Here is a 27,652-nt window from a genome sequence, read left to right as displayed (position 1 = left end):
ATTATTTTGAAAATATTTTTTTTTTAAGCCACTTAAAAGTGATACGGAAAGAGTACTAGTTGATCTATAAGATTTAACAAGTTATATTATGAGAAAAAGACCAAAATAGCACTAAATGAAGTTTTTGTTCCCAAACTAGCATTCAAGGCCAAAAGTCACAAAAATAGCACTCAAGGGGTGGAGTTTAGAGTTTAGAATTTAGGGTTTAGGGTTTAGAGTTTAGGTTTTAGGGTTTAGAGTTGAGAAGTGAGGTTTTGGGGATAAGATTTCAAATTTTGAAAAATAAAAAAATTTAAATTTTTCAAAAAATAAAATGCTATTTTGGTCATTTTAGTTTTTGAATGCTATTTTTGTGATATAAACTTAGAAAAGTGATATTTTGGAGATTTGCCCTTATATTATTGCTACTAAATGTTTCTGTCAACTAGAAAATGAAAACTAGTTAAGCCAACCAATAACGAAAACTAAATTTAACCGGGTCACATGCTGGGTTTAAAAAAATGAAATGGATCCGAATATAAGGCTATCCGAAAAGTTCCAGATTTATCGGTTCAACCGGCCGGTCTAGATCTAAGAGTATATGAACACAACGACGTAAAAATAAGCCCTAAATCTCTCTCTCTCTCTCTCTCTCTCTCTCTCTCTCTCTCTCTCTCTCTCCCATTTCTCCGTAGCTCCTCAACGCATCTACAATGGCGTCGATGATGGTAAGTTGCATCTACACTCTCTCTGAATACACATATATGTTCAGATACTGACTGATGCAAATCCACCTTGACTTGATTTTCGCGAGCAGCAACCGCAGATCATACTGCTGAAGGAAGGCACAGACACTTCTCAGGGGAAAGCGCAGCTTCTGAGCAACATCAACGCCGTCACGGCGGTTGGCGACGTGGTTCGAACCACGCTCGGGCCTCGAGGGATGGACAAGCTCATCCACGACGACAAGGGATCCGTCACCATTTCCAACGACGGCGCTACTATTATGAAGCTCCTCGACATCGTACATCCCGCCGCTAAGATCCTCGTCGATATCGCCAAATCTCAAGACTCAGAGGTGCGCTAGATCGAGCTGGATCTTGGATCTCTTCAGTGTTGATGATTTTGTTAAGTTATGCAGATCTTAGAATGTGTGATTGATGCAGATAGATACTCCAAATATCATAATTATCTAGTTTATTATATGTTTTAGTATTTATCTTAATTAGTTATCTTAAGTATTTTTAATAGTTTATAGGTTATTTGTATTTGTTGATTGATTATTAATAAAAGTTAAGAGATTTGTGATTGAGTTCATGAGCGATGCTTTTTTTGTTGGTGGTTAGGTTGGTGATGGGACGACGACGGTTGTTCTTCTTGCTGCTGAGTTTTTGAAGGAAGCTAAGCCGTTTGTTGAGGATGGTGTTCACTCTCAGAATCTGATTAGGAGTTATCGCACTGCAAGCACTTTGGTGTGTAATCTTTTCTATTTCTTTGTGAAATTGAAAGTCTTTTTTGTTTTGTTTTTAATTACTGGATCTTTTGTTACTGTTTGACGATGTAGGCAATTGAGAAGGTGAAAGAACTCGCTGTTAGCATTGAGGGGAAGAGTGTGGAGGAGAAGAAAGGTTTGCTGGCTAAATGTGCTGCGACCACGCTTTCCTCTAAGCTTATTGGTGGAGAAAAGGAGTTTTTCGCTACTATGGTTGTTGATGCTGTTATGGCCATTGGGGATGACGACAGGCTCAATTTGATTGGGATCAAAAAGGTAAAAAAGAAACCTTTTTTTTTTTAAGCTTTTGAATTTTCGAGATCCAAGTATGTGTAAATGAAATTTTGCACTTGTGGTTATGCTTGAGAGCTAATGGTATGGTTTACTCTGCAGGTTCCTGGTGGTAACATGCGAGACTCTTTCCTAGTTGATGGTGTGGCTTTCAAAAAGACATTCTCGTATGCGGGTTTTGAGCAACAGCCAAAGAAGTTTGATAATCCCAAAATCCTTCTGCTTAACATTGAACTGGAGTTGAAATCTGAGAAGGAAAACGCTGAGATTAGGTTGGAACTCTGGCTCTTTTCTGTTAAGTGTTCCCTTCAATTAAAGCATCTTTTGGCCTGATTTGACTTGACTCCTGTCATTTGTTCACAGGCTGTCAGATCCATCGCAGTACCAGTCAATAGTTGATGCAGAGTGGAATATCATTTATGACAAGCTAGACAAATGTGTCGAAAGTGGAGCTAAAGTTGTTCTTTCCCGATTGGCTATTGGTGATCTAGCTACCCAGGTTTGTCGATTCTTAATTTCTCAGTTGGCTATTGACTTCTTTCTTTTTTTCTCCTGAGGCATAATAAAATTGATTGGTTATAGGTTGTTTTAGTGTATGAAGATGTTTTATTTCGTCAGAAATAAATCATATTCGTTGCTCTATTTAGTTCATTTTCGTATTAATGAAGAGTGTTTGCTCATTTAACCGAAATCTCTATGCATTTTTTGCAGTATTTTGCGGATCGTGATATTTTCTGCGCTGGCCGTGTAGCAGAACAAGATCTTAATCGCGTGGCTGCTGCGGCCGGAGGAACAGTTCAAACAAGTGTTAACAATATAATACCCGAGGCTAGTGAAGAATGAATCTATTTGCTTGCTATCTAGATATGCTTACAAGCTTTCAGCGACTTGTTGATTATGTTCCTCTAAATTTGTTGTTTTTGAATGTACACTGTACAGGTTCTTGGAACTTGTGAGATATTTGAGGAAAAACAAGTTGGTGGGGAGAGGTTTAACATATTCAGTGGTTGTCCTTCAGGGCGTACAGCTACTATTGTCCTCCGTGGTGGTGCTGATCAGGTATACATCAAATATTGGATGCTTAATGAAAACGAAAAAAATCAGCACTGATATATCTTTCTTTGAAACGTTAATGGCAGTTCATCGAAGAAGCTGAGCGTAGTTTGCATGATGCTATTATGATTGTGAGAAGAGCTGTGAAGAACTCAACTGTTGTACCTGGAGGTGGAGCTATAGATGTGAGTATCCTATATCCACCGTGGCTTTGGTTTGATTTTTTCACATAGGTTAACAATAGACAGTGAAAGAGACTTCTCCTTGTTGTAGATGGAGATAAGCAAGTACCTGAGGCAGCATTCACGAACAATTGCTGGGAAGTCACAACTTTTCATCAACTCGTATGCAAAGGCCCTGGAGGTACACTTCTAGTTGACTTGGATGTTTTGCTTTGTCCGTGTAATTTCTGAAAATCCCATAATTGCTATGCTATCCGAATATTAAGATGAGCTTTGTAGCTGTGTTCTCTGTTATTTTGGACATTAATAGATGAGTGATGTTTTCTCTGTGCTCGTTGTTATGTGTACAAAAGTGTTTGTAACGCATTGATAGAGTAGTGATGTTTTCTGTGTGCTCGTTGTTATGTACAAATAAATTAGAAATCTGGTAAACTAGTAAGAAGAGTCCAAATTAATATTAAGCCGCGTTTTTAAAACTTTTTGCTCCACCTTTGAGAAAAATATCTGAACTCATATCGTATGTATTACAGGTTATTCCACGACAGCTATGTGACAATGCTGGATTTGATGCAACTGATGTCCTAAATAAATTAAGACAGAAACACGCCATGCAAAGCGGTGAGCGTCTTTCACGTTCACAAGCTTGATGTAATAATCTTTTGAGTAATCTCATTTGATGATATGCTATCATGTCTGTGTTATAATAGGTGAAGGAGCTTCTTACGGAGTAGACATCAACACTGGTGGAATAGCGGACTCATTTGCTAACTTCGTGTGGGAACCAGCAGTTGTGAAGGTATTGCAAGATTCTACAAACTTGTACTCTCTGTTTATGGGACTTTTGTGCCATTTATGATAATGTAATACTTGGGAATGTTTGTATTTTGTGTGAATATCTTTCATAGAAAGGTTAATTGATGATCGGTTGTGTCCCTTTTTTGTGGCAGATTAATGCTATAAACGCTGCAACTGAGGCAGCGTGCCTTATCCTAAGTGTGGATGAAACCGTGAAGAACCCTAAAGTATACTCTTATTTTCTTTTCTTTTTCCTTTTTATGTTTGAGAATAATGTGTTGATAATTGTATAACAAAAATGCAGTCTGAGAGCGCACAGGGAGATGCTGCCGCTGGTGCTATGGGAAGAGGACGCGGTGGAGGTCGTGGCCGTGGTATGCGCAGGCGATGAGCTTTTTTTTTTCTCTAATGTCAAACTTGCAGATTTTTTCTCTGAATTTTAGTCTTGCTGAATTTTGGTGATCTTGAAATCAAAAAGCTAGTGTGTGTTTGTTGACTTATGTCCATACAATTTGTTAAAATGAAATTTCAGTGTGGTTTTTTTGTTACACTTGAGAAGCTAATTAGATCAAGAATCACTGCATAAAATTCATTTGGTGATGTTATCTCTTGCTACATACATCATCTTGGAGAGCAATTTACTTGATTGGAGTACATAACGCAAAAGTGCTAAACACCAACTCGTGAGTAATACTCGGTGAGTAGATCTTTGGGTGAAGAGCTTAAAAGCTTAGAAATTAGAGCTACATCAATGCATGGAAACTTCTTCCACTCATCAATATGATCTCTAAGTATCTCTTTCGCTTTCTCCTTCAAGCTTAAGCTACAGTCTATACTTAGGACAGCGCAAAGTTTCTTTACTGTACTTACGCTAGCCATCTCTTCCACCACTTCGCTTTCCGGCGAATATTTGGACACTGAGCTTAGTATAGAGATAGCTCTATCGTCTGCTGCAGCCGAAACCCTCAACAACCGTTTTGTCACAATCGCTATCCCTCCTCTATGAGCGAGAAACTCAGCTCTACCATTTGCACAACAACATAAACGAGACAAGATTCCCAGCACAAGTTCAGTGGTTCTCTTCTCGCCAGTTGAGCTTATTTCAAGTTCAATGAGTTTGGAAACCGCTCCGAGATCCACAAGGATGGTTCTGTTCCTGCTCCAAGAAGAGGTCTCTAGAAGAATCATCAGCGCAGCGGTCACAGCTTGTTTAATAACCACGCTATGATCTAGTTTCGATGGTGCCTTGTTTCTCACTCTAGAGTTTGATGGTTGTACCGTAGCGCACACGCTAGGGTTTACGCGATTGGAACGACTTACAACGTCCTTGAGAAACCCTATGATGCCTTTGAATATCTCAGCACTCAATCTCTCGACGATATGAGAGGATGTGTTTTCAGTTAGGTTCCTCAAGAGGACAATAGTATAAGCCTTGTTCATGAAATCTTTTTGGTTTAAGACCATAGTCAACGATTCCAAGATCCGTTCATTTTCGATCAAGATTGTTCTTGCTTCATTTAACGGAACACCGATCAAGTGAAGAAGACGTAGAGACTCATCTAGCTTCCCTTTGATACGATGTTGCCCCTCCTCCTCTTCTTCTTCACGAGCATACTTGACTATGAACAAGATCAAAGACTTATGTACACCTCCTTCACACATCAGTCTCCTGTTTCTCTCTCCCTCCATAGCTAACACTTCAAGCTTCTTTAACGTGTCTTTTTTTCCTAAGGCTGTTCAATTCAAACCGAACCAAACGTTAATCTCAATCGGACGGTATAGACAGTTAAAGCTGAACAAAGTCACAAACCCATTCCAACTTGAATTTGGTCCAACTGAACCAATTTCCTTTACTTATTATATTTTTGAATATTCTAAAAATCATTCTAAACGGCGCTTAGACATTCGTCTAGTCGACATATTGATCACAAGCGAGATAATTTTTTCTTAAAACAATTATAGGCGTATACACATGTCTAGGCACTAATTTTTATAAAACACCTGATTAACGTTTTCTTGAACATTGATATTTTTAGTTTCTTTTATCCGAAACCAAACTAAAATTTGCCACATCAAGCCGAATACTGAAATAACCGGATAAAACCGTCACAGTACCTTCTTGTCCAAACTTTTTGAGATTCTTGATCTCCTCGGTTAAGTTAGGCTTCCCTGGAGGAGCTCTGGGAGTAGGGATTCTAACAACACCACGCGTTGCATTCTCGACGCACCAGTGTTGGATGAGACGGCGAAGCATATGGTTAGGTGTAAGATCGGAGTCTAGAGGAAGAGACTGCTTCGTCACGGGACATGATGGGACCTTCTCTAGCCACTGAACGATGCTTTGACGGTCGTAAGTGATGCCAGAAACGGTCGTGACTGGATCTTTCATAATTTCTAGTGAGATTGGGCAGATAAAGTAGTTAGGGATCTCGATCTCCTCCTCTTCATGATCCATTTGATGAAAAAAAATAGCAAAAACGTATAATATGGTTTTGTAATAAAGTCGTGTGTGTATAATTAAATGATAGTATATAACAAATGGTTGATGGTAAGAGATGGCGGCTGCGTTTACTTGAGGACAGACTTTGTCTGAATGGTCTTCGCTTTGAATTCCACTAACATATGTTTTTAAGACTATCAGACAGAGACACGTGTATGTTTCTTAATGCCAATGAAATCATTAATCATGCATGTAATTGTTTAAACTTTAAACTATAAGTTTTCATAAAAGCTCTCTCCCTAGTTTTATTTGTTTAGGGTTAGTAACATGTTTATATTTCTACAATGTTCTATGAAATATAGATAACTACTACGTGGGAGTCTATAAGATAGTTTTTGTTTTTGTTTTGACTAGGTTGGTCGGCAAAAAGAAAACTATAGTTTCAACAGGAAGAAAAAGAAAAATCTATTAGAATTCACGGAAATTTTATGTGTGTTAGTAGGAGGTCAACCTTTACGAATAGGAATATATAATAAGACTTGTGATTTTTCTAAGACATAGAATTCCACTTTTTAGATACTTTATATAGGATATTATTTATACAATGTTCACCGCTAGGCGCAAACGGGCAGTGATCCCACGCCAAATACCTAGAATGATTAAACGGAAATTTATATTATTAGTTAGACGATTTAGACATTTATAAATTATAACTATATATTAAAAAATACAATGTTTTTATTAAATATTATTGTCTATAAATGATACATTTTATATTATTTATTTTCGTAAGCATAAAAAGTAACCGCTACAGTTTTATAAAATTTAGTTAGTATCTAATCGCTGCCTGGACCGCTTTGTAGAACATGGCTTTTATATACTTAAATTGAGCATACCGATTGCAAATACTGCAAAGTTTACGTTTGTATAGGAACACCATGTTGCAAGGTTCTTAGTGGGATTCTCAAACCTTAATATAAATAAAAAATAATAATGTTTTCAGATTTGAGATACCCACTTTATATTTAGGGATATTATTATTTGTTATAACATAATTGTTTGAAATACTTATCTTCATCCTTGCAATAAGTGTGTTCTAAGATGGTGGTGGAAAAATTGAGAATATATAAGATTGGCTGCGATATAATAAGATCTACAAATTAAACGTCATATCAGGAAATCAAGTGGGCGACAGACAAATCGAATCGTGCCACATAAAGGCTCATGACAAAATAAATTATGTGCATTAAGCTCGTGTCCATTAATATTATATCCGATTGATTTGTATAATGAGGTACACAAGTAGAACATTCTGAAAATGCATTTCTGTCTAAATATACGACAGATACGGAGACTTGAGAGTCTTTCACTGGCCCACCTTGGGAGATTTTTAAACCCACCAGTAGGCAACCAAGTGGAGAGTTGGAGACCATTTGGGCTATTATGAGCAGACGACCGAGAACATAGTTAACGTTAAGCCTGGGTGTTTGAGTAGATTCTCTTTGAATTTCAGTTCTATTTTGTAATACGTCGTAGGTACCAAACTAATAAATTTGTAAGTATGGATTAGATCAGTTTCAGATCGTTTTTGTATCACATTTTAGCTAAAACCCATAAAGTAACCATATATTGTTAGAATTTAGATTATATTGGTTCGAATATATCCAAAGTAAAATCTAAAATTTAAAAACAAAACATAAGAAATATACAGTTATTTATATAGAACTAAGTATTTAAGGTACTTATTCAAATTTTAAACATCATATCGAAATAAGTATGACATTCAATATTGAAGTATGTATTTATGTTTCAAATATTTAGAGTGTATATTAACATTCAGATCATTTTTAGATATTTTATAGGATTTTTTGGTTTCTCGGATTATCCGTTCGAGTTCGGATATAGTTTGTAACACCATACAAGATTCATTCAGACTTTGTTACATTTTAGACTGGATACATATCATAGTTTTCGGTTCGAGTTCGGTTCAGATTTCGTTTATGGATTTCATGTCCAGCCCTTTTTAGGGTTAAGATCATGTCTTATAAACAACTCAATGTCATTTTTCTTTTTCTTTTTGGTCAACACACTACTCAATTTCCAGATTGACAATTTAAATGGTAACTACCAGACTAGAGTTTATTTTGTTTGACTACAAGTGGCGAGTCCCGTGACACATCTTCTACTTGGAGTTCTCTACAAATATTTGTTTTGGAAATAAGAAAACTTGTGATATAACTACACAAGGTAGTTGAACTGTTGAATTAGGATGGATCAATCTCAAAAACATGGGATAACAAAATAAAACAACACAAGTCAGAAACCATACAAATATTGTATAGTCTCTTGAGTTATAAATCATAGAAAATATTGTATAGCCTCTGAGTTATAAATCATTCTTCAACCCCCTTATTTTTATACAAACAGTTAAAACATTGGAGAGAAAACAGAATGAATAAAAAAACCGCAAAGGACAAACATTTTTCTCTGCAACCCAAAAACAAGAACCCCAGTTCGAGTTGGAGAAAAACACACACACACACTTTACGAAATGCAATTCATCAGTAACTGATACTTATGTGGTTTGGAAATCTAGAGTGTCAGGAGAACGATTTTGGCTTGGGAGGATTTGGATCTGTTTCACACTTGCGTGCTCCTGAGGCATCGCCATTTCCTTGATCTAGGGACCTTTTCTAGAAGCATTTGCAGTCCCATGTTGTTTGCTGACATCCCATACATATACCTACATACATTTTCATTGCAACAGAGACTGAATGTAAGTTTCAAAAGCAGCTCCTCACATACCAACAGCACCTTTATGTTTTAATAAGTCCGAATTTAATCATATAAACTAAAATTGACAAAATGTTATAAAAGATAAATATAGTTATGTTTTTGTTGGTATAAAATCAAATAACGTATTATATAAACCGAACCAAACCAAAGTAGACATGGTCTTAATATAGTAGTTAATTTTTATAACCCGAAAAACCGACAAAAACAAACCGAAATCCGGATTGAATACCCCTTCAAAATGAAACAATGTCTCTGTGTTTGGAATATATAAGGAGGAGAATCATCTTTGTATAAAGATCTTTTTCACAAACAATTTATTATCTACTACAAGGAGCTTATTCATGCAATAAGATCGACTTACTTGCTTCTACGAGCCTTTCTTCTCCAGGAAACAAAAGAAGAGATCCACTGCATAGCAACAAATAATCCAAAAGAAACCAGTTAGATAGTGAGACAGAACTTTACAAGACACAAAACAACCCAAGAATTGTGATGAAGAGTTGCAAAATCACCTTAAAGACTGGCGTGAAAGGCAATGGCCCACCAGTGGAAGCTTTCCTTAGAGGCAACCTCCGTTGAGGAACAACTTCCTTTGACAAATGTTGAGCAATCTCTTTCAACAGCACCATCTGAGCCTTCTCAGTCCTCATAGAAACAAGCGCCTGCTTCATCGATTCCCTGTCAGCTTCCAGTGCTTGAAGCCTCATGTACAGCTTCGTTATATCAGGATCACCAAGATCCATCTGCTCCCTCTGGAACCCAACATTGCCATCAGAAGTCTCCGCCTCAAGCTTCTGCTCAGTTACAGAATCAATGGTGTAAACTCTATCATCTCCTATATCAGATGAATCATCTTTAGCATTAACATTCTCTGTATATGAGGAGACATTAGCCACTTTCTTAGGAGACTCAACATAAGCATCAGTCCTAACTTCTTTAGTAGACATCCTCCTAAAATGTCGTTGAGGCCTTGGACTCTGACCACCAACCACCATCTTCTCCTTAACACCACCGGAGAAACCACCATCCAGCTCAGCAAAGCCAGGATTAGTCTCCATCTCGCTGATCCTCTGATCCAAACTCTTCAAAGGCGAAACAACAGGCGGATACTTCCCATCATCAGCAACATATACATCAGCCCCAAGAGGATCATGATTCTCAACCACATTACACTTCAAAGGAGGATACTCATAAGCAGTAAGATCATAACCATCACTCGAGTTATAACCACTCTTGTCCCCCTCAGCCTCACCCTCCGTTAACCCATAACTCATCATCCTATGCTTATAAGCCTGAGCCTCACACGTCAACGCCATTATAGTCTGCTCCCTCTGATTCACCAACTCCTCCAACGCCACCATCTCCTGCAAATCGTGCTCCATCTTCTCCCCAACGTAGAGCTTGTACTGCCTCAGCTCCATCTGAAGCTCTGCCTTCTCGTTCTGCAGCCTCTGCATCACGTTCATGGACTCGTCCGCAGCCGAAGCTGCAGCGTTCCTCTCCTTCTCGAGCTCCTCGTAGAGCTCCTGGATAGATTGCTGCTGGCTGGTGACGGTTTCTCGGAGGAGCTCGCACTCGTTCTCGATGTGGACTTTGGGGTTGTTGGATTCGTCAAGCAGCTCGTCGTGTCTGCGTTTCACGGAGCGGTGGAAGGAGCGTGGAGAGGAGTGGCATCCACAGTCGCAGCATTGGATTAGATCTTTGGTGGAAGGAGACTCCATTTGAAAAGCTAATCAGAAGATTATTCTCACAACAACAAAGAGGAGAGACGTTAAGCCGTAGAAAGCATGATGATCTCTCTCTCAGGTGAAGACGATTCTGCGTAAAGTATCAAACTTTATGTGAATTTGATCATCTACAACCTCAAAGGCTCATCGAATTGTAAATCACAATCGGTATAGAGAGAAAAAACACAAAAATTGAAGCTTTAAGAAAAAAAAAATTGAAGCTTTTACCTTCTCGGCGACGGAGCCAGAAACAGAGAGACGGAGTCAGAAAAAAAGAAAACAGAATCGATTTATGTGTAAAAGAATAAATTTTTTTCGTGAATGGAAAGAATAAAAATGTAAAATTTATGAAAAAGAAAAGAGATTTTTCTGGTTTTTTTTTTTGGAAGAACCCTAATGAAAATCTGTTTTTTTTTTTTTGGTCGGAGAAAGTTTTGTTTGTTGTTGTCTAATATTAAAAGGTGGGAAGGGGTTTATGATTGATGGAGGGAGGGAGGAGTCTTCTCTCTCTGTGTGTTTTTGTCTTTTGACTCTGTCTCGTGGTTTTGTGAAAAGAGGTTATTTTTGGTAGGAACGAGGAGACGAGACAGATGCTGAGTGAACGTTCAGGATGAGGGGATTGTGTTGAGATGAACGGTTGAGATGTGGGTATGTGAGGTGTCTTTTATTTTTCTTACTTGAAAAAGAAAATAGTACATGGTGGCGGCATTGATCTGGATGGGTTTTTTTTACAGCATTGTACAAAGAGTTTAGAGAGATGTATATTCTCTTTAGATGCTCTTTTCTTATTATAGCAAGGATTAGAATAACTCTCACAAGCTTATGAAGATGATTTTTTGTTCTTGCAAAAATTTGGCTAATATTTTTCTTTTGTTTTATTGACGTCCAATTGTTTAGGTTAAATGGTAGTCGAAATTAAATGGTTTTGAAAAAAAAATGCTCGTTTTGATTGGTTTAATCTAAATGAAAAAAATATGATTATTTTCAGTTTTTTTTGGCAAAAAAATCTAAATATAAATTTCTAAACTTTAAACTTATAATATGAAATATGATGAATCCTGAAGTTTTTTCTTATATAAGCCGAAATGAGACTAGCTTGAAAAAAAAGACCGATCCGTCAACATTAACAATCATGTCTACCAAATCTGAGTAATCAGTTTATATTTGAACTATAGTAATTTGCAAATCTTGTAAACAAGATGACAATCTCCAATTTTTAGTTCAAAACGTTCGATTTTCATTTGATCTTTATGGTCTATTATACTCTACTTATCGAATCATGATAATTCATGGGACGTCAATTTAGTAGGTTGGAATTTAAAGTTCTACGAGAAAGTTGAATCGATTATATGAATCAGTGGTGGATCATCTCTTTGTCATTCTCCATAAAATACTTGACAATAAATATTTGATTTGTTTTATTTTTTAAAAGTATGAGTTTTATTTTAGAAATAAAAACAAAAAATAGAAAAAGAAAATTTAGAAAACATAGCAAATTTCTAAAAAAAAATCTTAAATCATTTGTTAATTTTAATGGTTAGTGCCAAATCATTAATAAATAAATATTTTTACTATATTTTAATGATAATGGCTTAAATATTAAAATGTATTTACTAAGAAATTTGTGTTTCTAACCGGTAATGTATTACACCAAAAAAATATTAAAATGTAGTATTTACTAAGAAATTTGAGTTTCTAACCGATGTCTGAATATATATTCTTTTCCGAAAGTGCAGAAATAATAAAAAAGATATGCTCACTCCGGTCAGAGACAAACCTCAACCATAGTCATCGTCATTCGTCACTGTCATCAGAAACTCAAAAAAAGGTACGAAGACCTCCTTCACATTTCTCTCTTCAATCTTTTGATTATTAGCTCCTCCTGAATCGTAAAGATCCCGACTTTATCCCCAAATCTCTCCTCAATTTAGCTGAAACTGGAACTTCGATTCTAGGGTTTTGTTCAACCCTTCGCTGATTTACTGGGTTTGCTTCGATTTCTAATCTCTCAACTCCTCTAATCTAATCGAGCTGTTACTCTGATCTACACAAAGACTACAACTTTAGAAATGGATTCAATTCAATTCAATTCAAGAAAAGTAATAAACTTTATAAATGTGTAATCTTGTGATGATAGCTTTTGTTGGAGATCTCAGGTTTGATGGCGAGGCAAAGGCCGAAGCAGCTGGAGCCAAACAAGATTGGTTCTTCCAAGGTGGGTTTTGATGGAGGAGAAGAAGAAGAAGGTTGGGTTTTTGTTAAGAAGCAGAGAGTCATCATTGTCTTGCCTTCTCTTCCTCTACCTGAGCCTTTCTCCGTGGAGAAGCCTCCTGCAACTTCTTCTCAATCACAAGCTGAGCGTAGAGACTCTGTTGATGTTGCTGATACTCGAGAAGCTGCTCGTGTGGTGGTGGTGCCTTCTCTTTCTCTACCTGAGGAATTTGTTTTGAAGAAGCCTGAGACTTGTCAGTCACTAGTTGAGTTGAGAGACATTATTGCTGCGGATATACATGAGACTACTCGTCTTCACGCAGTGGTGGTGCCTTCTCTTCCTTTACCTGAGCCTTTCGTTTTGCAGAAGCCTGAGACTTCTCAGATACAAGCTGAGTTAAGAGATGGTATTGTGAATATGGAAAAAGCTACTCCTCTTCACTCAATGGTGCCTTATGTTCCTTTGCAGAAACCTGAAACTTCTCAAACGCAAGCTGAGTTTAGAGCAGATAAGCATGAAGCTTCTCTTGTTCACACTGTGGTGCCTTCTCTTCCGGTAACTGAGCATATCACTTTGCAGAAGCCTGCAACTTCCCATTCACAAGCTGATTTAAGAGGGCGCAAAGCTGCTCTTGTTCAGCCAGTGGTGCCTTCTCTTCCGATAACTGAACACATCCCTTTGCAGAAACCTGCAACTTCGAAATCACAAGCTGAGTTGAGAGCCGAGGAGACGCGCAAAGCTACTCTTGCTCACACTGTAGTGTCTTCTCGTTCGGTAAATGAACATATCAGTTTGCAGAAACCTGCAACTTCGAAATCACAAGCTGAGTTGAGAGCCGAGGAGACGCTCAAAACTACTCTTGCTCACAATGTGGTGCCTTCTGCTCTGGTAAATGAACGTATCACTTTGCAGAAACCTGCAACTTCGAAATCACAGGCTGAGTTAAGATCTGAGGAGACGCGCAAAGCTACTCTTGCTAACACTATAATGTCTTCTCTTCCAGTATCTGAGCATCCCACTTTGCAGAAGCCTGTAACTTCCCAGTCACAAGCTGAGCTAAGAGCCAAGGAGACGCGCAAAGCTACCCCTGCTAGCACTGTGGGGCCTAAACTTCCAGTAACAGAGCATCGCACTTTACAGAAGCCTGTAACTTCTCAGTCACAAGCTGAGCTAAGAGCCAAGGAGACGTTCAAAGCTACTGGTGTTCAAGCAGTGGCGCCTTCTCTTCCTGTGCTTGACTATTGCACTTTGCAGAAGCCTGCAACTTCTCAATCACAAGATGAGTTAAGAGCCAAGACTCGCAAAGCTACTCTTGCTAACACTGTGGTGTCTTCTCTTCCAGTAACTGGGCATCTCACTTTGCAGAAGCCTGCAACTTCCCAATCACAAGCTGAGCTAAGAGCCAAGGAGACGCTCAAAGCGCCCAAAGCTACTCAAGCAGTGGTGCCTTCTCTTCCTGTGCTTGACTATTGCACTTTGCAGAATCCTGCAAGAGACTTTGTATCAGATGCTCAGGAAACAGCTGAGTTTCAAGCTGTAGACAAACCGGAGAGGGTGATGGATCGCAGTTACACAACAAGGAAAGCTCCAGGTCCAAGGAGATCATCCCAAGATTGTAGAATGGATTCAGATAGAAGGATGGCAAACCAAAGGAGCCGTCGTACAGGTCACAACAAGCCTATAAGGTTTCCTAGAGTGATGTGCAGCTCTGTGGTTATGGACAACGAGAAGCTGAGAGTGGTGAATCTAGAGAAGAAGGTTGAGAAGGCAGGAGGGTTGAACGAATGGGTAGGATCTATAGGATTGGGGAGAGAGTTTGAGAGGATGCTGAGAGGACAGAGGATGAGTAAGTTTCAAATGGCGAATTTGACAATGGAGAAGCTTAAACAGATGGGTGCTTTAGCCGTTGGACCTAGAAGAAAGCTTATACATGCTATTCGTTGTGTCTATCACCCGCATTGTCTTCGTGCTTCCTTTAACTAAGTATACACATCTTGTCACAGTTTAGTCTTTCATTGTCCAATAATAAAACGTTGGTATAAGCTTGTTTGATTAGTGATTTTCAATCTTAATGGTCAAAGTTTGATGAGTGCTTGTAAAATTTTAGGCGTGTTAATGGATGGTAAGGCGCTCGGTAGATTAAAGGCATTTTCCTAAATTTGTTGGTGTTCCTAAATTTGTGTTTAAGTATCTAATTAAAGCTAAGCCGTCACTAAGTTTTTGTCAATGAACGAAAATCAAGATTATTGAAAAATTCAATGTTACATGGAACAATTTGGATGAATGTGGAAATGGATGTGGTCCAAGGGAACAGATGTCACCGCTGTTTTGATAAACATAATGTAATTAATATTTGTTTGTACTACTTTTATGCCTATTTTCGAAGTTAAAGTTGACAAATTCAATCTCACCAACTTGTTAACGTTGACATATGCAATAATCTCACTAACTGGTTAACATGATGACATATGCAATAATCTCTTTTTTTTTTGAATAAAACATATGCAATATATAATCTCACCAACTACTTAATCCCAAGATCTTGTATCCTATCTTTAATACTAACAACAAATCTCTCTCTCTATATATATAAACACACTGAGATCCAAAAAAACAAACCTGAGATGGAGTCCACATATATACAAGCAAAACTCTCTATAACACAAAAAGTCAATTACGTAAATCAGTGGTAACACGAAACAAAATTTTCTAAAATAAATAGATAAATCCTCCTCATACGACATGTATTGGGGGTTTGATATGGTGTGACAAATAAAAGCACATGTACGAATTCAAAGAGTACCTCTTACAGATACTATTACTTGTGTTGTAAGTTGCATAGTGCTATCAACCAGAAAAAGAAGAGTATATTACATCATTTCTTATTTTACTACACAATTATTAGAGTCCGATTATTTTACATTTTAAAAATAGAAAGAAATCGTTGGAAACTAAAAATATATGGGATATTGAATTTTGCCTTCATCATAGCAAAGATATCAATCTATCCACGGATCGCGTGGTGCGACGTTTCGGGACGCCACGTCATAAGGAGCAGAGAATATTTGGCGGGTTCTATAATAAAGGCGGCGAGAGGAGTTCGCACGTCTCCATTTGATCGGTGAGCAACGACAAAACTAGGCGATGGCGATCAATGACGTGGCGGCTAACGACGATGCATCTATCCCTCTGATAAATTCTCCGTCCTCTCGAGACAGGACTTCTGCTATTCAGACGCTCGGAAACATTATAGTCTCTATCGTCGGTACAGGCGTCCTTGGCCTCCCTTACGCATTTCGCGTCGCTGGATGGTTCGCTGGCTCTCTAGGCGTCATTATCATCGGTTTCGCCACATATTACTGCATGCTCCTCCTCGTTAGTTCCTTTCTCTGATCCCTCATGAATCTCCTTGACCTGAATAGCAATTATTAATCCTGTGGAGAAGTTGATTTATCTCTTGCAATTATCAAAATGGTTCATGATCTCCTAAAATCATATCACATGCAGTGCTACAAAAGAATAAGCAACGTATCTAAGTGGATGATTAGTTGAAATGTAAAATATTACTTTTGTTGTTAACAAGCAATGGTAGTCTGGTGGTAAGAGAACATCTCGGGACAAAACCTAAACCAATTCTACATTTATTAAGAAGTTATTACCGATTTTCCAAACGAAGATGGAATTACGTTCATTAGAAAATTTCCAAACGAAGATAGAATTAGGTTTACTAGAAAACTAGAATCATGCTAGTCGTTGGTATTGTCCCTTGAAAATTAATGGAGCAATCTTCTTAAATCGGCTTAAATCATTTTTTTTTGTAGTTGTATAAGTTGTATTTCTAGGATAAAAACAAAATAAAATAAAAAAATTCAGTTATATTTTTTAATTTTTCTTTTTGTTTAAACATTAATATAAAATTGATAATTTTAAAGCTGAGAAAAAAAAATAGGAACTGTAGACAAAAATTAAATGCAGTTTGTTTGTATAGTTCAAATAATGCGGATTAATGTTTTTGATATATGTATTGCAGGTTCAGTGCAGAGATAAGCTAGAATCAGAAGAAGGACAAGAAGATTCAAAAACGTATGGTGACTTAGGATTCAAATGCATGGGAACAAAAGGTCGATACCTGACCGAGTTCCTCATATTCACTGCTCAATGCGGTGGATCAGTAGCGTATCTAGTGTTCATAGGACGTAACCTCTCATCCATATTCAGCTCTTACGGATTAAATATGGTTTCTTTCATCTTGATTCTGGTTCCAATCGAAGTTGCATTATCATGGATCACTTCTTTATCAGCTCTCTCGCCTTTCAGCATATTTGCCGATATATGCAACATCATAGCCATGTGTTTCGTCGTGAAAGAAAACGTGGAGATGGTGGTTGGTGGAGACTTCTCGTTTAGTGACAGAACAGCTATTGCGTCTACCGTTGGTGGTTTACCGTTCGCAGGAGGGGTTGCTGTGTTTTGTTTTGAAGGTTTTGCAATGACGCTGGCTCTTGAAGGGTCTATGAGGGAGAGAGAAGCTTTCCCTAAGTTGTTAAGTAAAGTGCTTGCTGGGATTACGTTTGTCTACGTGTTGTTTGGGTTTTGTGGTTATATGGCTTATGGAGATGAAACTAAGGATATCATCACGCTTAACCTCCCAAATAATTGGTCTGCCATCGCTGTGCAGGTAAAAACTATGACATTCCAAATGTTTTTGGTGCTTTGTTAGACTATATTTCTCGTATATCATCATTATGATTGTCATCGTATGCTCTGTCTTGGTTAAGAGTGCTACTTGAACAGGTTAAGAATCTTACCTTTTGGAAACTACTCTTTATGTTTCATATTATTTTAGACCAATGCATATATATATTAAGAAATCTAAAAGTAACACAAAAAATATAATTTATTTAGTTATAAATGAAAATTTTAAAAGTATAATTGGTTACACAGCTTTTATAAAAGATAAAATTACATAGATATGTCGAAACATTTTATATTATGAAACAACTAAAATCACTTAGACATTATGTATATTGAGGGAGTAAATGCCTTTTTTTGTTTGAACAGATTGGCTTATGTGTGGGATTGACGTTTACATTCCCGATCATGGTACATCCGCTTAACGAGATCATAGAGCAGAAACTGAAAAGGATCGGGTGCCTTCAAAAACATCGTCATCATCATCATCACGAGACAAGTGCAGTCTCCAAATATGTAATCTTCACCACGAGGATGCTTTTGGTGGTAGGACTCGCAGGAATCGCGTCCCTAGTCCCGGGGTTTGGTACATTTGCATCTCTGGTTGGAAGTACAGTGTGTGCACTCATTTCATTTGTGTTACCTGCTTCCTATCACCTCACTCTGCTCGGTCCATCGCTAAATCTATGGAACAAATCTGTTGATGTGTTCATCGTGATTTGCGGTTTGCTCTTTGCTGTCTATGGTACATACAACACCGTCGCTGGATTGTAAAAGAAAAAAGAAAACAAGTGAATCTGTGTAAAACGAACACATCAACCGAATTTACATGAAGCTATCCGCTGTTGTATGATCATTAAATTGGATGTCAATAGAAATGGTGACAACATATTTTTTGCTAGTTCCCACGAAATCATGATTGGTTGTATTTAAATGTTTACTTGGACAGACATAGATCATCACACTCTATACACAAGTATACAGTCTTTATATAAGTCTATAACCAACTGTCTCATCAGTGGCAGATCTAGAAAAAATAATTAGTGGAGGCAAAAGTATACAATATATATATATATATGTATTATTTTAAATAAAATTATAATATACCTTTTTAGTTTTATAAAATATTAAATAAAAAAAGCTTCTAAAATTAAAAAAAAAATCTCAAAATAGAAGCATAATTTAAATTTGCATTTTACATGATTCTCAATTTTTTTTTTTAAAATAAATCTTATCAAAATTCAAATAAATCAAACATATCACAAACTATAGCTTTCCAAAGGTTCTAACTTTCCTACTAATGTTACTGCTGTCTTTGTAAAAAAATTCTTCCTTATAACATGTTTGATATACTTATGTTTAACGTGATATGTTACATTGATTTGATAATGGTAGAGAAAAAAAGACACAAATGTTTATTTAGGATTTTTTGTCCAGATAGTTTTATTGATTGATATAAAATACAAAAATAGTGAGCATCAAAATTCTATTTAGAAATAAAGTTATCTGACTATTTTATCTTTCTGAAATATAAAATTACTATTTTGATAAATAGATTAAAGTTTCAAACATAGAAAAAGTTTTTTTTTTAAATAGTGAATATAAATTTTTAAAAGTAAAGTAACCATAAAACATACAATAAAAAATTAAAAGGAAATTAGTGAACTTAATTAAACTTCATAGATTTTCATCAGTTTTGAATTTTTATACAAAAGTTTTGAAAAATATCAATTTTCTTTAAAATGATTACATTTGATATAAATGTTTTTTTTAAGCAACATTTTATATAAATGTTGACGTGCTTTCCCCGTAAAATGTTGTTTCATCTTATTCATTTGAATTGTTAGCTTTTTCACATCAAACCCTTAGTTAAAAAGCTGAACAAAACTATGATGGCAACATTTAAGATTCCAAACATTCGTATTAATCTCGTTAGAGCTTATAACCAACATATAAGCCACATGTGTCGTCACGTTCTAAAATTAAAGATGGTCAAGCTCAATGATATATCAAGAAATATTTTATATGTTAAAATTATAAAATAGGATTCAAGAAGATATAGTGAAAATATGGTATCAAAGATGGATGATGCTAAAAAGTTAGATATCCATATATTACTCTACATTTATCTAATATGCCATTTTAAGTTAATTTTGAATAATGAAGACAGTACTAGCTAGGTTTGAATGATAGTATTAAAAATGTAAAATGATACTATTTTTAATTATAAAAGTGTTATCTACAATAAACAGTATTTAAAGAATTTATTATATTTATCTATATCACTAAAAAACTAAATGAATACTCTGGAGTCATTAATATTTTTAATGTAGTATGAATGCCATTCATGTTTATCATCTCTTCTTCTGTTTTCCCTTCATTAAACTATTAACTAAATTCCAATTGAATCGAATAATAGTAAGAATTTAATAACCGTCATGAAAAAATTGACCGAAAAAGAAAATTAATGTGTTCCTCAGATAAATGGTTGCTCGTTTCTATCATTGACTATAGAGTCATAAATGTTTCATGTCTTAGTCTTTGGAATTAAATGTCATTGAAGACACAATGTAGGAAATATCCATATTTTAAATATTTTTCTATGATATTCTTTATTTAGAAAAATAGAGGGGGAGTCAAAAGTTTCACCTTCATATATATAAATATACATGGATTCTGAGTAAACTTTCATGCTTGGTAATCTTACCTCCAAACAATAAAAATAATTGGCTTGATTTAAATAACATTGCAATGTCGAGTAATGCATCATCCTCAAAACATTCCATTGTCTTAAGCTTCGATTTAAACTCAAGCCCACCCATGGAAGAGCCTGAACAAAATTTTGATCACTTGGTTGAAGATCCAGGTAAACTAAATCACAATATTGATTAATAAATATAAGATATAATTAAATATATCATAATGACAATTTTCATATTCTAAATTATTTATCTATAGATATATACTTTTCCAGTACTTTAGCCTAATATCTTAATCAAACAGACAAATTTACATAAATAGTTTCATTTATAAAACTAATATTAAAACATGCATATAAGAATATTATATACATCTATTGACCTTTTTTAGATCGCTGCATGGCACACTCGTTGAAATGTGGAAACTATAATGAGTTGGATTGTAATAGTAGAATTTTTTTTTTAATTTGTTTTAACTATTTTGTATTAACGCCAGTTGAAGCTGATTATGTCATCGATTTGAACTCAAGTCCACCCATGGAAGAGCCTGAACAAAATGTTGATCACTTGGTTGAAGATCTAGGTACACAATATTTATTTAATAAATATAAAATGTAATGACATATGTCATAGTTATAATGAGTTGGATTGTTATGACATATGTCATAGTTATAATAGTTTAATTCCAAAGACTAAGACATATGTCATAACAATCCAATGTCATATAGCGATATGTCATAACAATCCAACTCATTATAACTAGTACAATCAAACAAATAAATTTACGTAAATAGTTTCATTCGTAAAACTAATGAATGAAAGCATGCATATAGCGATATAGGAATATTGTATACATCTATTGACCCTTTTTAGATCGTTTGCATGAAACACTCGTAGGAACGTGTAAACTATAATGAATTGGATTGTAATATTAGAAATTCATTTTTTTTTTAATTTGGGTTTAACTATTTTGTATAAGCGCCAGTCGAAGCTGATTATGTCATCGATTTGAACTCAAGCCCACCCATGGAAGAGCCTGAACAAAATGTTAATCACTTGGTTGAAGATTTAGGTAAACTAAATCACAATATTTATTTAAATATAAGATGTAAATATGTCATAATGATAATTTTCATATTCTAAATTATTTATCTACAAATATAAGTTTGCAGTACTTGAACAAAATATCTTAATCAAACAAATAAGTTTGCGTAAATAGTTTCATTTATAAAACGAATGAATAAAAGCATGCATATATAGACATATAGGAATATTGTATACATCTATTGACCCTTTTTAGTTCGTTGCATGGAACACTTGTATGAACGTGGAAACTATAATGAGTTGGATTGTAACATTAAAAATTCATTTTTTAATTTGGGTTTAACTATTTTGTATAAGCGCCAGTCGAAGCTGATTATGTCATCGATTTGAACTCGAGCCAACCCATGGAAGAGCCTGAACAAAATGTTGATCACTTGGTTGAAGATCCAGGTAAACTAAATCACAATATTTATAATAAATCTAAGATGTAATGAAATATCTTATAATTAATGTCAATTTTTATATTCTAAATTATTTATATATAGATATATGTTTCCAGCATTTAACCTAATATCTTAATCAAACAAATTAATTGACGTAAATAGTTTCATTTATAAAACTAATGAATAAAAGCATGCATATACCCGTATATGAATATTGTATACATCTATTGACCCTTTTTTAGATCGTTGCATGGAACACTCGTAGGAACGTGAAACTATAATAAGTTGGATTGTAATAGTAGAAATTCATTTTTTTAATTTGGGTTTAATTATTTTGTATCAGCGCCAGTCGAAGCTGATAATGTCATCGATTTGAATTCAAGCCCACCGATGGAAGAGCCTGAACAAAATGTTGATCACTTGGTTGAAGATCCAGGTAAACTAAATCACATTATTTATTTAATAAAATTTAAGATGTAATTAAATATCTCATAATGACAATTTTCATATCCTAAAATTTACGTTTACAGTAGTTTAACCTAATATTTTAATCAAACAAATAAATTTACGTAAATAGTTTCATTAATTAAACTTAGGAATATACCTATTGTATACATCTATTGATCCTTTTTAGATCGTTACATGAAACACTCGTAGGAACGTGGACATTATAATGAGTTGGATTGTTATAGTAGAAAGTCATATTTAAATTTGGGTTTAACTATTTTGTACCAGCGCCAGTCGAAGCTGAAAATGTTATTGGCCTCCGTAAGAGGAGAAAGAAATTGACTATTCGTCAAAAAGAGTTAATTTTCTATGCTTTGCGGGAAAGGAGTTCATACGGAAAACTGCGAAGGAATGCCACAAAAGAGATATCCGAAATGTTTTCAATTCATATTCGAACTGCTCAAAAGATATGGAAAGAAGCTAAAGAGAATCCTGGTCATTTCAGCCAGTGGCGGAAGTAGGTTCAACAAGGTGGCACTTGCACCCACAATTTTTTTAAACTTTTTGTAATATACCTAAATTTTAGCTATATTTTCTTATTAAAATTACATTTTAACCTTAGTTTTTATTTTTATGTGTGATTTACCCCCTCAAAATTTTCATGCTACATCCGCCACTGATTTCAGCCATATGTGCAAAAAAGTGTAAAATTAAATCATATTACAAAAGTTGGATGAAACCTTGGAGATTCTCTATGAAGAACATATTTTAGTATATCATTAATTATATTTTTTTAATAATTGAAGATAAAATAAAAAAAGTAAGATTTTGTTACGCTACGTAATGTGCATATACGATAGCACTATTTTTAGATGATGTTACTAATTTAATTATAACACGGTTTTTTTTTGCTACAAACTGATTATGATTCTTATTTCATGCTATGATATGTCCTTCTACAATAGCATATATGTAACGCTATTTAAATATTTTTAAAATTTTAATTTTTAGAAACAAATTATAAATTAAATCAAGTTTTGAAATAAATAATTTAATTTAACTCAATTCGGGTTACAAGTAAAATTGTTTTACACTAATCCAAATTAAAATCTTTGACATAATATATATAAATTGAAATCGGTTTAAAAATAGATATCTGTTTACAAATGAAAATCGGTTTACATTACTAAATCAAATCTAAAAACCCTAAACCTAAAAAATAATCTTCTCAAGCTGCCTACATCGTCTTCCTCGCCGTCAACCCTAAAGGTCGTGTTCTCTCCGCTGCACCACCACAACCGTGACTGCCACCAGACCACCTTGCACCACCGCTGCGGAGATCACGCCTTGCACCATCGCTGCGAGACCACACGCCTTGCCTCCTCCGACGTTAAGCTCGTGCTGCATCCTCCACTTTCCTTTATACAAACAAAAACTAAAATCAGAATCAAAAGAGAGAGTGGCAGATAGAGATAGAGAGGTCGAAACGTTGTGGTTATCTGGCACGGTTCAGGTCACGTCTCCATCCTCCTTCTACCATCACTCCGGTGCGACTCGGCCGACGCCTCTACGCGTTTCTCCGGAACTCCAACAAGTCTCTTCCTCGTTAATGTTGAAGAAGAACCAAGATTACAAAAACAAAAATCATCAATTGATTCCATTCTTTTGTTTTCCCTTTATTAATCTATTAACTAACTTTTTTTTTAAGAAAACTATTAAGTAACTATTATTCCAATTGACTCGAATATTAGTAAGAACGTAATATCTGTCATGAAAAAATTGACCGAAAAACAATTTCCTTAATTAAATGGTTGGTTGTTTTATATCATTGACTATAGTCATAAATGTTTCAGGTCTTAGTCTTTTTTTTTCTGGTAAAATTTCATGTCTAGTCTTTGGGAATAAATGTGGAAAACTCAGTTTAGGAAATATTTTAAATGTTTTTTCTGAAATATTCTTTACTTAGAAAAAATAGATGGGAGCCAAAAGTTTTCATCTTCATATATATAATACTACATGGATTCTCAAGAGTAAATCGTCCAGGGTTGGTTTCAATATTATAACTCCAAACAATATAGAAATAGTTTGCTAGATATAAATAACATTGCAATGACGAGTATTTCATCATCCTCGAAACGTCCCCTTGACATCGACTTGAACTCAAGCCCGCCCATGGAAGAGCCTAATACTGACGAATTAGAACAAAATGTCCATCACTTGGTCGAAGATCCAGGTAAATTAAATAACAATTTATTTAATAAATCGAAGATGTAATGAAATATGTCATAATGACAATTTTCATATTCTATATATGTATGTTTGTTCAATCCAAATCCAGTACCGTAACCTAATATCTTCTAATCTAACAAATAAATTTACGTAAATAGTGTCATTTATAACAAATAACTTATGAACAATTATGTTAAAAATAATAAATAAAGCATGCATATTGGAATATTGTATGCACCTATTCATTTTTTGTTGAGATTGTTGCATGGAACACTCGTAGAGACATGGACACAATCATGGATTGTATTGTTTGAGTAGAAAGTACTTTTGTTAATTTGTGTGTTAACTATTTTGTTCCAGCAACAGTCGAAGCTGGTAATGTCAATGGCAATGTTAAAAGGAAGAGAAAATATGTCACTACTCATCAAAAACATTTAATTTTCAATGCTTTGTGGGAAAGAAGTTTATATGGAAAACTGCAAACGAATGCCGCAAAAGAGGTATCAGAATTGTTTTCGGTTCATACCCAAACGGCTTACAGGATATGGAGACAAGCTAAACAACATCCTGGTGATTACATCCATATGTGCGTAAAATTGCAAAATTAAATCATTACAAAGGTTGGTGAAACCCTGGAGAGTCGATATCTTTTACTATAACATTGTAATGCTTTAAAAGAAAATAATAAAGTAGCAAGATGTTGATTTTGTTTATCTATGTTAAACCTTTCGTTGTTTGCTTCATGAACTAATTTATATAATATCGTACATGTTAAAGAAACTTTGTTCTTGTTTCGTTGAAAGATACATGATCTCGTACGACAGACTAAGAGCAACACTGAAAATATGATGGTTTTCCATTGCATTTGCTAATCCAAAATTTAAATGATTAGTTGACAGCAGTCTTTTTCGTTTGTCATTTTCTTACTTGCAAAAATACAAATCAATATAAAGAAGATGAGGTTCTGGAAATAAAACCACCGTTATGAGAGATAGTAAAAAGATCTTTGATATAAAACACAATTCTTTAAATTCATGAATGAGAACCCTAAGAAGCAAAATAAAATTAATAACATTTAGCAAGATTACATTAGTAATTTAACAATATAATTCCTAAGGTAGAGAGTTCGCCCTAGAAGAAACCTCCCAGACCCGGTTCCCGATGTGCGCCGCTCAGATGGATCTGCTCTGCTCCACTACCGCCGTTTAGCTTTCCCCCTCTGAAGAAGCTCCCTCCTTCATGTTTCCGATGCTGACTGTTCCTGTCCCGCCACGGTTCAGGCCTCCTCCGGATCCACCACCGTGTAAGTCCCTCCCGCTTGGATTTCTCTCTCCCCTCAAGCCGTCGGAACCACCAGAACCTCCGGATATAACTTGCCTCTGGTCCATCACTGCCAAGTATGTGGCTGTCGCTAGACTTCCCCCGCCAGAGACACCATTGTTATCTTATCCTTCTCTGTGTGGTAATTTCCATCCAACTATTGATTTCCTTACGATAGTTGAGCCCATCCTCTACTCTGCTATAGAGTGTTCCTTGCCTATTATTACTTTCTACTCTGCTATAGAGTGTCCGTTGCCTATTACTTCCTGGTTTCAGATCTGTTTAACTTCCTCTAGAATGGAATACTCAATGTTAAATTGCAGATTTATAGCTTGGTTGTGGTTTCAGATCTTGTTTATCAACACTCTTTTGAAACCAACTTCAACCTTCCTATTACCATGGTTTTTGTATCGTTGCTGCTCATGTGTTGCAAGGTCAACCTTTTTTTTGGAAGATTGCTCTACAGATGATTTGTTCTCTGTACTGTTCAAAGGCTCAGCATTTTGGTGTTACACCGCCTCTGCTATTGTAGCCAGCGTTAAGATTGTTATTCCTGCACTAATTGCAGAACCAATCACAAGCATTAGATCACTGATTGTGTTCTTTGTTTCCTACGGCTTCATTCCACTGCTTAAGCCTAGTGTTGGCGAGATACGAGGACGTCTCTGCAATGTTAGTTGTTTATGTATAATGATTGCTTCTATCTTTGTGTTTTTGCTTGCCTTTTGTTGCAGCAAAATTGTTAGCCAGTATGGCTTTGTTATCATCTTTGTAAACAATTTCTCCTCTAATGGAGACTAGTTATCTATAAAATCTTGTTTGACCAAAAAAAAAAAAAAAAAAATTCCTAAGGTAACAACCCCCAAGACATGTCTATGTTTAAATTTGTTGCAAGGATTAGAGAACCAAAAACAAAGTTTTATAGATGTTCTCTCATTTTTGGTGCTCTGATTTATGGGGTCTTCAACAAGTTGTGAGGAAAGAATTACAAGACAACAATTAGGAAACTTGGGAATCAAGACTATCTTTTCCATATTCTGGACACATTTACTAGAACTTGGATTCTTTAAAGGGGATGGCGGCATGTTGCTAACTGTCTGATGATGTGTGTCGCATCTTGGACACCAGTAACTTCCTTAGCGATTTTTGATTCTAAAATCATTCTGGTATGGGTAACTCTAAAGAAGATTTCAAACAATTTATATTCTATCCCTAGAATAAGTCAAATAGCTTTGGGTCTAGCTGCTCATATGTCAACTCATAAAACCAGATAAGACTTCATCTAATTGGCGAAGCTAAGACTTTGGTTGAGATTGAATTGAGTGAAGGTTTATTTTAAGAACCGTTGCAGATGATGAAAACGAACTTTATGTCTATCGTTGATGTTGAATATGCTTTGTTGCCTTCTAAATGTGAAAGATGTGGTCAGCTTAAACACAAATTTAAACACTGCTTGCAATCTGCCAGTGAATCTTTTATAGTTACCACTGACCTCTCTGAAAATCCCTCCAATGGTAGCATTGTGGTCGCGGCTACTGAGACAAAAAAAATTCCTACTTCCTAGCAAACCTTCAAGCACCCATCTTGATGTATGTAATAAATCAAATGAAGTCCACATAGTTAATTATGCAGATGTAAATGATCTGGTTTCCTTAACTACTATTTCAGTATTTGAGAACATGTAAACGTCTCCTGTATATATATATCAATAAATCTATTAAATTTAAAACTCTGATTATGGTGTCTGCCCCAACGCTGTCATGTACATATAAATACTTCGATGGATGTTATGACACATTATGGAAAGAAAA

The 27,652-nt window shown here is 35.5% G+C and overlaps 5 protein-coding genes across 7 annotated transcripts; 3 read left to right on the top strand and 2 right to left on the bottom strand.

Moving 5' to 3' along the window:
- Nucleotides 1–547: 547 nt before the first annotated feature.
- On the top strand, nt 548–4,342 carry LOC106415725 (T-complex protein 1 subunit eta-like). Its single transcript, XM_013856491.3, has 14 exons — nt 548–707; nt 797–1,057; nt 1,326–1,451; nt 1,544–1,747; nt 1,865–2,034; nt 2,126–2,261; nt 2,474–2,590; nt 2,702–2,821; nt 2,902–3,000; nt 3,089–3,178; nt 3,528–3,615; nt 3,705–3,793; nt 3,945–4,019; nt 4,097–4,342. Exons 1-14 carry the CDS (start codon nt 693–695, stop codon nt 4,181–4,183), a joined length of 1,677 nt encoding a protein of 558 aa, XP_013711945.2. The 5' UTR covers nt 548–692; the 3' UTR covers nt 4,184–4,342.
- Nucleotides 4,343–4,355: 13 nt separating this feature from the next.
- LOC106415132 (E3 ubiquitin-protein ligase PUB24-like) lies at nt 4,356–6,331 on the bottom strand. The gene is made up of 2 exons (XM_013855761.3): nt 5,908–6,331; nt 4,356–5,525 (listed from the first exon to the last, which is right to left on the bottom strand). The coding sequence occupies exons 1-2, from the start codon at nt 6,245–6,247 to the stop codon at nt 4,462–4,464; spliced, it is 1,404 nt and encodes a 467-aa protein (XP_013711215.2). The 5' UTR covers nt 6,248–6,331; the 3' UTR covers nt 4,356–4,461.
- A 2,255-nt stretch (nt 6,332–8,586) lies between these two features.
- On the bottom strand, nt 8,587–11,292 carry LOC106415133 (myosin-binding protein 7-like). Its single transcript, XM_013855762.3, has 4 exons — nt 10,984–11,292; nt 9,541–10,846; nt 9,390–9,436; nt 8,587–8,975 (listed from the first exon to the last, which is right to left on the bottom strand). The coding sequence occupies exons 2-4, from the start codon at nt 10,747–10,749 to the stop codon at nt 8,873–8,875; spliced, it is 1,359 nt and encodes a 452-aa protein (XP_013711216.1). The 5' UTR covers nt 10,750–10,846; nt 10,984–11,292; the 3' UTR covers nt 8,587–8,872.
- A 1,150-nt stretch (nt 11,293–12,442) lies between these two features.
- On the top strand, nt 12,443–15,039 carry LOC106416039. 3 transcript variants are annotated; one of them, XM_048779954.1, is made up of 2 exons: nt 12,443–12,583; nt 12,893–15,039. In XM_048779954.1, the coding sequence occupies exons 1-2, from the start codon at nt 12,458–12,460 to the stop codon at nt 14,948–14,950; spliced, it is 2,184 nt and encodes a 727-aa protein (XP_048635911.1). In that variant the 5' UTR covers nt 12,443–12,457; the 3' UTR covers nt 14,951–15,039. The 3 variants fall into 3 exon arrangements, with proteins under 3 accessions (XP_048635911.1, XP_048635912.1, XP_048635913.1); XM_048779955.1 differs by having other exon boundaries at nt 12,462–12,583; nt 12,912–15,039; XM_048779956.1 differs by having other exon boundaries at nt 12,568–12,741; nt 12,912–15,039.
- Nucleotides 15,040–15,902: 863 nt separating this feature from the next.
- Nucleotides 15,903–18,558, top strand: LOC106414215 (amino acid transporter ANT1-like). Its single transcript, XM_013854905.3, has 3 exons — nt 15,903–16,342; nt 16,998–17,645; nt 18,029–18,558. Exons 1-3 carry the CDS (start codon nt 16,112–16,114, stop codon nt 18,431–18,433), a joined length of 1,284 nt encoding a protein of 427 aa, XP_013710359.2. The 5' UTR covers nt 15,903–16,111; the 3' UTR covers nt 18,434–18,558.
- Nucleotides 18,559–27,652: the final 9,094 nt, after the last annotated feature.

Source organism: Brassica napus, chromosome A5 (assembly GCF_020379485.1).
Source record: "Brassica napus cultivar Da-Ae chromosome A5, Da-Ae, whole genome shotgun sequence".
NCBI lineage: Eukaryota > Viridiplantae > Streptophyta > Magnoliopsida > Brassicales > Brassicaceae > Brassica > Brassica napus.
This window is presented reverse-complemented; position numbering and strand designations above follow the sequence as displayed.